The sequence below is a fragment of the Liolophura sinensis genome, chromosome 1 (assembly GCF_032854445.1).
Source record: "Liolophura sinensis isolate JHLJ2023 chromosome 1, CUHK_Ljap_v2, whole genome shotgun sequence".
Taxonomy (NCBI): domain Eukaryota; kingdom Metazoa; phylum Mollusca; class Polyplacophora; order Chitonida; family Chitonidae; genus Liolophura; species Liolophura sinensis.
In genome coordinates this window covers 53751436-53762436 of record NC_088295.1, presented here as the reverse complement: position 1 = coordinate 53762436, position 11001 = coordinate 53751436, and the positions used below count along the sequence as shown (strand labels likewise).

General features: G+C 39.5%; 2 protein-coding genes across 2 annotated transcripts in view; both read right to left on the bottom strand.

Moving 5' to 3' along the window:
* Positions 1 to 3401: 3401 nt before the first annotated feature.
* LOC135466706 (toll-like receptor Tollo) lies at positions 3402 to 7958 on the bottom strand. Its single transcript, XM_064744360.1, has one exon. The coding sequence runs from the start codon at positions 7778 to 7780 to the stop codon at positions 4148 to 4150; it is 3633 nt and encodes a 1210-aa protein (XP_064600430.1). The 5' UTR covers positions 7781 to 7958; the 3' UTR covers positions 3402 to 4147.
* A 4-nt stretch (positions 7959 to 7962) lies between these two features.
* LOC135462070 (uncharacterized) overlaps positions 7963 to 11001 on the bottom strand; it is a 55123-nt gene continuing 52084 nt past the window's right edge. The window contains exon 23 of the mRNA XM_064739423.1: positions 7963 to 9286. The gene's annotated coding sequence lies outside the window, so the exon portion shown is untranslated. The remainder of the gene's footprint in view (positions 9287 to 11001) is intronic.

The following is an 11001-nucleotide window of genomic DNA, read 5'->3' as shown; positions in this document are numbered from 1 at the left end:
TGATGCACTGAAAAAGAAGGCCAAAGAGCGTGCTAATACCTATCACATTTTAATACAAAGAACAGAATATGGCAAGACCTTTTATCTTAATGATAAGTTGAATGTTATCTGAATTTGAATGTAATGGTATGTTACAGGTTAGTACATGTGTTAATACATGTAAGGTTGTAATCAGCTGTTGCAATAGCATAACGAACATTTGCTAAATCTGCTATGAACGTTGATCTATTTTTTTTTATTTATATACATTTATTTGTTACATCTATAATTTATTTCAATATTTCTCAAAGAATGGTTGAGAGCCATGAAGATCTTGATGAAATTACATGATCTAGAATGGTCGTTTTCTTGTCTGTTGGACACCATTGGTAAATGTTGTCTGTATGTAAAGCAGCAAGAAATAAACCTCTTGACCTTTGGTAATAGTTGTTTTTTGGTAAGCTCTAAAGAACAGACAGGGCATATGTCAAATGTTTCTGTGTACTGACAGAAATTTTGTGTAAAAACAGACACAAATACTTGGTAAATATCATGTGCTGGTTGAGCATGTGCAGGTTTGTTCCATTTTTGAAGCAATTCTAAGCAAACAAACTAGTAGATAGAAACACTCTTCACTCCTTGCATACAAACAACTCGCTTACTGAAGCAGATTCAACATAAAAAGAAGACTTCAACTTCATGCAGACTGTAAATAAGAGGTCTTCAAATCCCTAGATGCAGTGTCCTAGATCAGATATTAAAGTCCCAAATGTGTCCCCCCAACCCCGTCTGTTTTGCATAAAAGTGCAATATTTTATAAGCATAAGTTTGTAGAGTGAAGTAAACGAGTCCTCAAATAACCACATTATGTTGTTCATCTGCTTCATGTATATAGAGACTAAGTTATTGCCTGCCTTTTTAATTTTACAGTCCATCCCCATTTGTTTTGTATCAGCCCTGTGGTCAATGTGTTTTTACTCTCATAAAAAAATAAATTTGAATGTTATATCACTTAAAAAGTTGTTTGCTTTTTTTTGAATTTCCTGGCACTTCAAAAACAAGTTAAATGTGGTACAGCCATCGGTAGACTATCCCAGCACAAAAGGCGAGGGGGCTCGGAAACTTTGAGGTAATTGACGGACAGGGATGCCGTGAAATCGTTTAACAGAGTTTTTGTTCTTCACGTAGATCCATTGTTTTTTGTGCTTAATATTCTACAGTGCACATGCGTGCTTGGGCCCTCATTTCGTTGGTTGCCATTAAATTGGTTTTACTTTAATTTGGGTCTATTTTATCTTTTTGTTTTTATATGAAAAGTGGTATGGCCGTACTGCTTCTGACACCACCGTTTTAAAATTGCAACACAGTAGGCAGTCTTGAGGAGAATGGGTATCCACCACACATCTTCAAACAGAAAGTTCTTTGTTGGCAACACAGGGAATGGGCCATAGTCTAGGGCTTAGAGCGGTCTTTCAGTTGCTAAGTGTGGGTTCAAAACCCAGCCATGGACAGGGAATTTGTTGATTATCCCACTCTGTTCTTTGTGACAATAAACAGTTATGAGTTTGTTTGGACAGTGTAACATTGATTAAAGACCACTGGGCTTTCACAAATGTGGTGGGCATAAATGTGTCTGATTCACGTGGGGAAACTCTCAGTAACTTGCCAAAAGGTAGTGGTTTATGCCTGGCACTTTGGTTTTCTGCACCCATCATATTAGTAAAAGCTTCTTGATTATGCTGTTAAATAAGTCAATTTTCCCCACACGTTATTCTTCTTGTTATTAAATTTGGTCAGTGTAATTGATCAGCAGTTTGCGCGTAGTGTGTCCTTAACACTTACGGTAATGATGACTAACTTCATCTGCTAACCTTGAATAAAGCAGGAGAAATAAATACTTCATTAGAAGAATCAAACTGGACAAGAATTTCACAGAAAACTTCATTTAACACGGGTTCAATATTAACCAAGTACCGTTTCAAGTTCCCATGGATATGTCAACCAGTCTGCAGCTCCGTGGTAAAGAAGGTTGAATGTATGCTCTTTATGAAAGCAGGATCAGTGTCCAGCTGGTCATACCCAAGGCTTTGATTTATTTATTTATTTCATTGGTGTTTTACGCCGTACTCAAGAATATTTCACTTATACGACAGCGACCAGCATTATGGTGGGAGGAAACCGGGCACAGCCCGGGGGAAACCCACGACCATCCCACTTACGACCGGAGAGGAAGCCAGCATGAGCTGGACTTGAACTCACAGCGACCTCATTGGTGAGAGACTATTAGGTCATTACGCTGTGCTAGCGCGCTAACCAACCCAACGCTTTGAAGCTAAGAATCTTGAAATGTCCTGTTAGTGGGATGGGGAATAACGGAGACTGGACAATCAAATTCTGGTGACCACTGGTGCATGTACATATGCCATTGTAGTTGCCTACATGGTTAATTAGTAAGGCATTTCAGTCCGGCAGCACAATTAATTTGCTGACAATGAAATATCAGGCAAATTTCAAGAAAACATTGTTGTGATATGACCAAAATGATGTTTAGAAGCAATGTTACAAAATCCATGTGAAACATTTTGTTTTTTTCTTTTTGATTCCAAGGTAATAGTGAAGCTCAAGTAACATGTGAGGCAATCCCTTATTGGCAATGGTATGGCTGTTTAAGTCATCTGAAGTTTGATGCAGATTATTTCCCTTCCACCAAGATGGCATGTGTCTGTGTGTCCTGTCTGGAATGATCATCGGGTTATTGTTGGTGGTTAACTTGGTGCTATCGCGTTTCCACTATCGCTAACACTGGCAGTCATCATATAACAGAAACACTCTTCAGCATGGTGTCAAACTGAATCAAATAAATTCAAAAAATGAGATTAAACACGATGAATAACTAGATTTTTGTCTCTTGAAAAGTTGTCCTCTGAAGTGCAAGGAAACCAGATGACCATACACAAATATATGTATTAAAACATTCACATTTATTATTGCATATGAAATACAAGTGTTGACATCATACAAATGTGCATATCTCTTTGGTAGGACATGATGTAAGAATGGAAGAAAGTTTTTCAGAACTTCAAATTTGTGGTTTTGGAGATTTTAGATACTTGTCAAGGTACGAGAGTATCCTCTGGGCACTGGTCAGTTTTCCCCACCAATAACCCTAACCACTATGATACAATGGAAATATTCTTGAGTACTGTATAAAACACCAATCAAATAAACAAACATTAACATCAATAATAACAAGTCTTGTTCAAAGTCAAACGAAAAGTTAGCTTTGCAACTTTAACTACTATAAATACATAATTTCCATAAATAAATAGCCTATGTTTTAGACACTTTCTGGACATGTATTTTTACGAATGCGTTTGTGAACACTTGGGTCTGTGCAGACGAACCAGGCATAAACCATGTTCACATCTGTGTGCATAATAACAAGTTTCTTCTTGTACAGTTTTGGGTGTATCGCTACTGGTAAATATGGTGTACCTTTCATCACAGTCATGCTTGTACAGATATACGTTTTCCCAGTTGGATAAACTTATTTTCTTTCCACCACTGTTTTTTTTTTTTTTTTTTCATTTAAGTTTGTTAGAAATTACTATTTCTTATGGTGAAATAAATGACATTAGTCATGTGTGAATGATATCTGGTAAAAGAAACCATGATTTTTACCAAGGGTATTACCACACTCTCCATGACAAATAAACCACACATGCACACTATACAGGTATATACAAAGACTCTCTGGGCTATGACCACATATCAGTTTTGTGTAGAACAACACAAGAGAAATTCTGAATAATGAGGGCAAAGTTTTTTCAATACATATTTCAGTGTAAATATGTAGACATCTTCAGGAATGTACTTTCATTCTCTCCCCTCTGCTCAAACTCTACATGTTTACAACCTAGATTTCTTTGTCGTTTTTGCTGTGTGTACATATTTAAAGCATCACCATTTCTTTCCGTAGTAAATTCCTGAAAATGGCTAAATACGTGAACAGAAATACTGAAGAACAAAAAAATGCTGATTTCAATATTTTGAGATTCTCTTGCATTATCATACACGTTTATATAAGCACCTTTATAAATATAATACAGTTTTTTTACCAACTCTTATAACACACAGATATTAATAGTTTGATTAACTGACATAGCACTCATACAGGCTGCACCTCCTCATAGGTATGCAAACTGACACTGGAACCAAAGACCACATACACTGACGGACCAACACCATTCTGACCACCTTTCTTTTTCTTCCGCTTACAGTTTTTGTTCACTTTTGGTTTAGGGATCTCTGGCAGAGCAAATCTGAGCTTCTCCCAAAACCACGGATCCCCACACTTCAGGTATGTGTTCATCTTCAGATACAGCTTTAAATCCGGGTCCAGCTTGGTGAATGGAATATCGGTCAGCAGAATAACTATCAGTCTATTGAGGCGATCTTTTAGTACCTGGTGATGGGCTGACTGGAATTCGAATCGGCACCACTCACTTTGCAAAAAGTTTGTTGACAGCACCAAGATAATTCTTCGACTCGACTCCACAGCTTCAATAATACTTTCCGCGATGCTGGCACCCACGGGAAAATCTCGGTAATGAAGACAAAGTTTGTACGAGGGATTTCCTTGCTCTAATCGCGGTGCCAGCTCGTGAACAACAAAATGTTCGTCCTTGCTACTATAAGATATGAATGCATCATATTTCTTATCCTGGTCTGCTTTGAGATTGGGATGTTTTAGCCTCATCCCAAATTTTGTGTAGAGCCAGACCTGGATGAATTTCCTCTTTACAAACAGAAACAAAGCAGTGAAAGTGAACACAAGAACAATGGCGGCTATGATTATCAAGGCCAGATGAGAGCCGGGTAGCGGTCTATGCCCTAAACTGACAGAGGTCACCATAGACTGTGTCGTGTTAGGGCAAAACATGTCTAGATTATTCACAACTTCAATGATTCTGTGTCTTGTGCTTAACTCATTCTGAGCAGACGAAATGAAATAGTGTGCATCTGAGACATTTTCAGCCATTTCATTTTCAGATATGTTGCACGTTAAATTGTGCAAGTCTCTTACCAAACTTCCATGAGAGTTGATCACTTCCTGAATTGTGTCCAGCTGGGAACAAGTGCAGAAGTAAGGGTTGTCGGCCAAGTATACCTGAACGGATGCGGAAGGAAGACTTACCATCAGGCTCTCAAAATTACTCAGTGCATTTTCATTCAATGTGAGCTTCTTCAGTGCAAACAGAACATCAAAAACTCCTTGGGATATAAAGGTTAGTTTGTTATGATCCAGATATAATTCTTCAAGAACCGACAAGCCATTAAACACTCCACTGACTAGAGCCTCGATATTGTTGTTGTTGAGGAAAAGCACTTTCAGTTTTGGTAGGCCATGAAATGTTTTGTTGTCCAGCTCCTGTATTTGACTGTTGTTCAGATATATTACACTCAGGAAGTCACGTGCTAAAAAGGAATGTTTGTCCAAATTATTGAGTTGGTTTCCGTCGAGGCGTAGTTCTGTCATGGTTCTGGGAAGGAAGGGAGGTAACTCTGTCATACCGCTAGCCTGACAGTTGACCATATGGACAGACCAGCTCTGGTCATGATAACAAGTACAGTTAGCAGGGCACACCGACTTACAGTCACAACCTTCAAAGTAGCAACATGAACATTCTCGCAATAAACAATTCACTGTGTAATAACAAACAAAGTCCCTGTAGGGAGTTCGTGACAAAAAATGGAACTGCAAATGTTCAGGTTCATGGCATAGCAGACTTTCATAATCTCCAATCTGGAAATAGTGGGAAGCATCGGAGTGGTTTCCAGAAACAAGATATTTAAGCCATGCCATTTTACAGACGCAACTAAGTGGATTGCCACGCAAGAGAAGGTATGGCGTCTGCCAGTTCCTGAGAGATACTCGCAGTGACATGCTAGAAATAACCGACAAACGGTTCCCTCTCAGATCTAAAAGTTTCAGATCATGCATATTTTCAAAAGACCCATCCAAAATGGTGGAGATCTGGTTCCCAGCCAGGTACAAGTATTCCAGTGTGGACGGAAATAGATACGGGCTTACCGGCTCTGATATTATATTGTTGGACAAATTTAGGAACTGAAGATTATCTATGTTGGTAAATACCCAGCCAACATCAGATAAACGATTGTCCTCCAACCACACATATCTTAACCGTCTCAGTTCGCCAAAGGCATTGTTTTGAACTCTGCTGATGTTGTTAGATGCAATATTGAGAATGATTAGATTGGGACACTTTTGGAAGACATTTTGTGGTATGTAAGTAAGTTTGTTATGGGATATGTGCAACTCCAACAAACTGTCCAACCCCTCTAATGAGTTTATGAAAAGCGAGTCAATTTTATTGTGACTGATGTCCAGAGACACCAGTTTACCCAGTACACTAACAGCTCTGGGCACCTTTGTCAGGGCATTGGAACTCAAATTCAAAAACTGAGTTAAAGAAGTAGACAGCTTACGGAAAGCAGCATTGTGAATAATGGAAATGTTGTTGTTGTAGAGAGTCAGAGCTTGTAAACTTTTCAACCCTACCAAAGAGTTCTTTCCAATCTCAGTGATCTCATTGTTTCTGAGATACAACAGTTCTAGTTTTGATTGACGTTGTAGCACGTTATTTGGAAGTTCCCTAATGCCATTACCAGACAAAACTAAACGCTTTAACTGTCTTAGATTAGACATCACAGTAGAATTAATGTAAGTCAGCGCACTGTTGCTCAAGTCTAAAATTTCCAACGCTGAGCTTTTCAACATCTCTTCCCAAACAGAATCACCAAGGAAAGTGTTTCTTGCTTCAAATATTTTCAGCCTGGGTAACCTCCTCAGGAAACCTTTTGGAATCCTTGACAGCTCATTGTCGGACAATCCAATCCCAGTCAGATTCACACAATTCATCAGAAACTCTTGTGGTAAAGTAGCCAGAAAATTTTTGGACAAACTCAGCAATCGCAAGTCTTTCAAGTTTCTGAAAGTTCCAGGTTGAATTTTAGAAATACGATTGTTACTTAAGAACACTCCCTGTAATTTTGGAAACTTGACACTGAAATCCACAGGAAGTTGTGTAAGGAAATTTTGTGAGAAATCCATGTAGAGCAGACTGGCCAGAGGCTGAACACAAGAAAGGCCAACTTCACTGACATCTCTCACTCTACTATTTGTAAAATTTAATTTGTTTAAATTATGAGAGCCACACAAGCCATTCGAAGGGATGTACACAAACTGGCTTCCTGTGATTTCCAAATGCTTCAATGAAGGCAGTTCTGCAAACACCTTTTCTGCAAACGTCAAATGTTTCGCTCGAACAATACGGAACTTTTGTAATGTGGTTAGACCATACAAGGCCAGTCTGGAAATATCTGTGATTTGGCAGTCATGAATTTCCAACACTTTCAAATGTATCAAATGGCTGAACATGAAATTGGATATGTAATTAGTATAATGGGGTGAAAACTCCTTATCACACTGTATATACAGTCCAGCTGTGTCATTCGTTTGTATGACTGAGAAGTTAAATCGTTTGGAACTAAGAACATCAATGGCACATCGCACATGGACAGCATTCTTGTCCTCAGGGAAGACGAAGCAATCACAGTCCTTGGGGCAGGGGTAACCGGTCTTGCCTAGCCCAAAGCATAGAGCTGGTAGCACTACCAAGATCAAGGCTTTGTAGACACTCAACATAACAGGTTTGGACACTCTGAGATCAGAGTACACACAGCAATTGGCACTATGATTGGGTGTCAATAGTGACATAGTGTAATTCTATTGCTACATCACAGTAGCACAGCACATCCCACGAAGAACCTCTTGCACGTGTTTGACATCTTTTGCTAAACAAGGCACTCTGTATCAAAGAATGTGGTGGACAATTAAATAGTTAAAAAGCTTCTTGTTTCTAGGATTATTCATGCCGGTTATCCGGTGTAACTGCATCTCCCGGAAAGCTCTGTGCTACACATATTACAGGTATGCCATACCCTGATGAGATGATTACTTGTGTTGATAATTGTCACTTGGGAAAACTTTTCTCAATGTTGTTAGATCTGAATCAAGAGTTCTTCAAAACAACGGAGTATCCATGATGTTCTTCACTTTGCATGTCAGGACATAACCAGCAGTGTACATCACAATGACATGTCATTTCTACACAAAATATTCTGACTATAAATCGGCTTTTCACAGGCAGCCTCTCCTTTCAGATGATGAACGTCCGTTGGCTTTCAGTTACATGCCAGATGCTCTCCATATTAATGTGCATATCATATACATATATACACACACACACAAACATGCACCTGCTCAGGTTACGTCTGTCCAATGACACGCTCACGGATGTTATGTAAGGTTGCCGTGCAGATCTAAGTGAAGTATGTCAACTACTATGTCTCACTACATTAACACAGGTCATCTTTACAGCCAAGACTGGCAATTCAGCATTGAGCAGCAGAAACACTCCCTAACACAGCGCAGCAGTGAGTTCTGTTGACACAGTGTCCAACACTGGGCACAGCACTGAGTTCTGTTCATACAGTGTCCAACACTTGGCACAGTGCTGAGTTCTGTTCACACAGTGTTCAACACTTGGCACAGCACTGAGTTCTGTTCATACAGTGTCCAACAGTTGACACAGCACTGAATTCTGTTCATACAGTGTCCAACACCTAGCACAGCAATGAGTTCTGTTCACATAGGGTCCAACATTAAGGCACGGCATTGAGTTCTGTTCACACAGCGTCCAATACAAGAAACAGCACTGAGATTTTTTTTACACACAGTGCTTAAGACATGGCAGAACAGAGTGCCCAACACACTGCTGTCAGAGAAAACCAAACTCTCATCCTTTGGACAGAAGAAAGTTCATGGATATCCTAAACTCTTCCAATATGTTTTTTTTTTCTTTCACATTTGCTAAACAACTAGATCCGGGTCATCAGAGACTGTGTTGGTAGGCAATGTCACGAATTCTTCACTGTAAGCATTTATTTCAATACAGAGTAATTCTCACTTAACACGTAAAGGGCAGCCTTGTTTGTTTCTCCCACCCCTCTCTTTGTATTCCAAACGTGCACTATCAGCACAGACCAATGGGCTGAGGCAGAGTGTGTAGCTTAGGGGTGACGTCAGCCTCATCTCTGACATTCCACTGAGCAATTTCCTGGCCCTGTATTCATCTTTCCCCACACTAAACCCAAGGGCTGTGAACAGTAGACATCTAATACTCTCCTTGAATTGTCATTCTCGTACAGTGCAAGCCTCACCCTAAAATGAGAACAAAAATTATGTTGTCATCAGAACTTTTAAAATAACTTTCAACCAGGCAAAACTCTCTTGAAGATTGGTTGTTTGGCTTTTCACGGCTCAACTACAGAAACCCCCTGATTTTCCAGGCCCAGAAAAGTTAGTTTCAAGTTGCAGCTTGTCTCATTTTTAAACTTCCTCGTCAAACCTGACTTAGTGTAGGATAAAAGATCTTGTATAAGATACATTCACATCAACCTACATGTCGAAGTTAATATGTATTTGCAGATTACAATTCTTACAACATCACTATGTACATGTAGATTACCATTTTTATTAATTTATTTACTTGATTAGTGTTTGCTGTACTCAAGAATATTTAACTTATGCGATGGCAACCAGCATTATGGTGGGAGGAAACCGGACAGAGTCCAGGGGAAACCCTGCAGCTTGCTAGCGATGATTTTCAAGGCATTACTTCCACATGTAGACAGAACAGATAAACATAACATCCAGCACGTCTGAGTCTTTATGTTGACACATACTTTCATCGTTGACACATACTTTCATCGCTGACACATACTTTCATCGCTGACACATACTTTCAGAGAGGTGTTACATGCCAATTGCTGTCAAATCTGACCATGCAGCTTTAAATGTAAAAAAATGACTCAAGCAGCCCCTTGGCAATACCTTTGACCGTGTTAACGACACAGTATGAGGGGCCTCTGTGGCTCAGTTGGTTAGCGCGCTAGCACAGCGTAATGACCCAGGAGTCTCTCACCAATGCGGTCGCTGTGAGTTCAAGTCCAGCTCATGCTGGCTTCCTCTCTGGCCGTACATGGGAATGTCTGTCAGCAACCTGTGGATGGTTGTGGGTTCCCCCAGGCTCTGCCCGGTTTCCTCCCACCATAATGCTGGCTACCGTCATATAAGTGAAATATTCTTGAGTACGGCGTAAAACACCAATCAAATAAATAAATAAAATACACAGCATGTAAGTGATGGAATTGTAGACTACAAACATTATATTCCAAAACTAAGGCTACAATAAGAAATCTGCCTTTTTTATTACAAAAGTTTACAAGAAATAGTGACTAGAGTACAGCCTGGGGCTATAAAGCAATATGTAGTTTTCAGGTTACATTATTGCGACCACAGAGTGACATTCCAGTTCGCAATGACATCGCCTTGTAGCATGACCGAGCTACCTGCCTGTCTTTGAACATGGCGGTATTTCTGTTTAAATAAAACTAACGACAGAATATCATTATTCTGGATCATTTTATTAGCCACATGGTAACTCAGTGACAGGATACAGAAAAATATGCTGTCAGCGACTCTCATATTGGGAGAAGCTTCAGCTGGCACAATCTATTTTCGGTGAATCACTCCTACCACTGGTTTAACACCCAAACCAATGGAGATCTTGCCATCTTCCCCATCTGACATTTGCTGTCCAATGAAAATGGAAGAATTTTTTTCGGATGCAGGATAATTAAGACACCTTATTCAACCCAAGAACATAATTAAGGTGATCAATATAATCATGTGTAATTACTTTTCTATATCCTATATACCATACCATGACTGATCTGGACATTCGGTAAAGTGATATGCCAGTTCACAAAGGGGATCAAGTCACTGTTGTCACAACATCATATTTCAAAACGTGCATTTTACTGTCTTGCTAAGATCGACCTGCTGTTCAGATGCCTTTTAAGGAGGAGAGGCAT

Bases quoted from the DNA above. Each gene is read 5' to 3' on its own strand.
- LOC135466706 (XM_064744360.1), bottom strand. From the start codon at position 7,780: ATGTCACTATTGACACCCAATCATAGTGCCAATTGCTGTGTGTACTCT.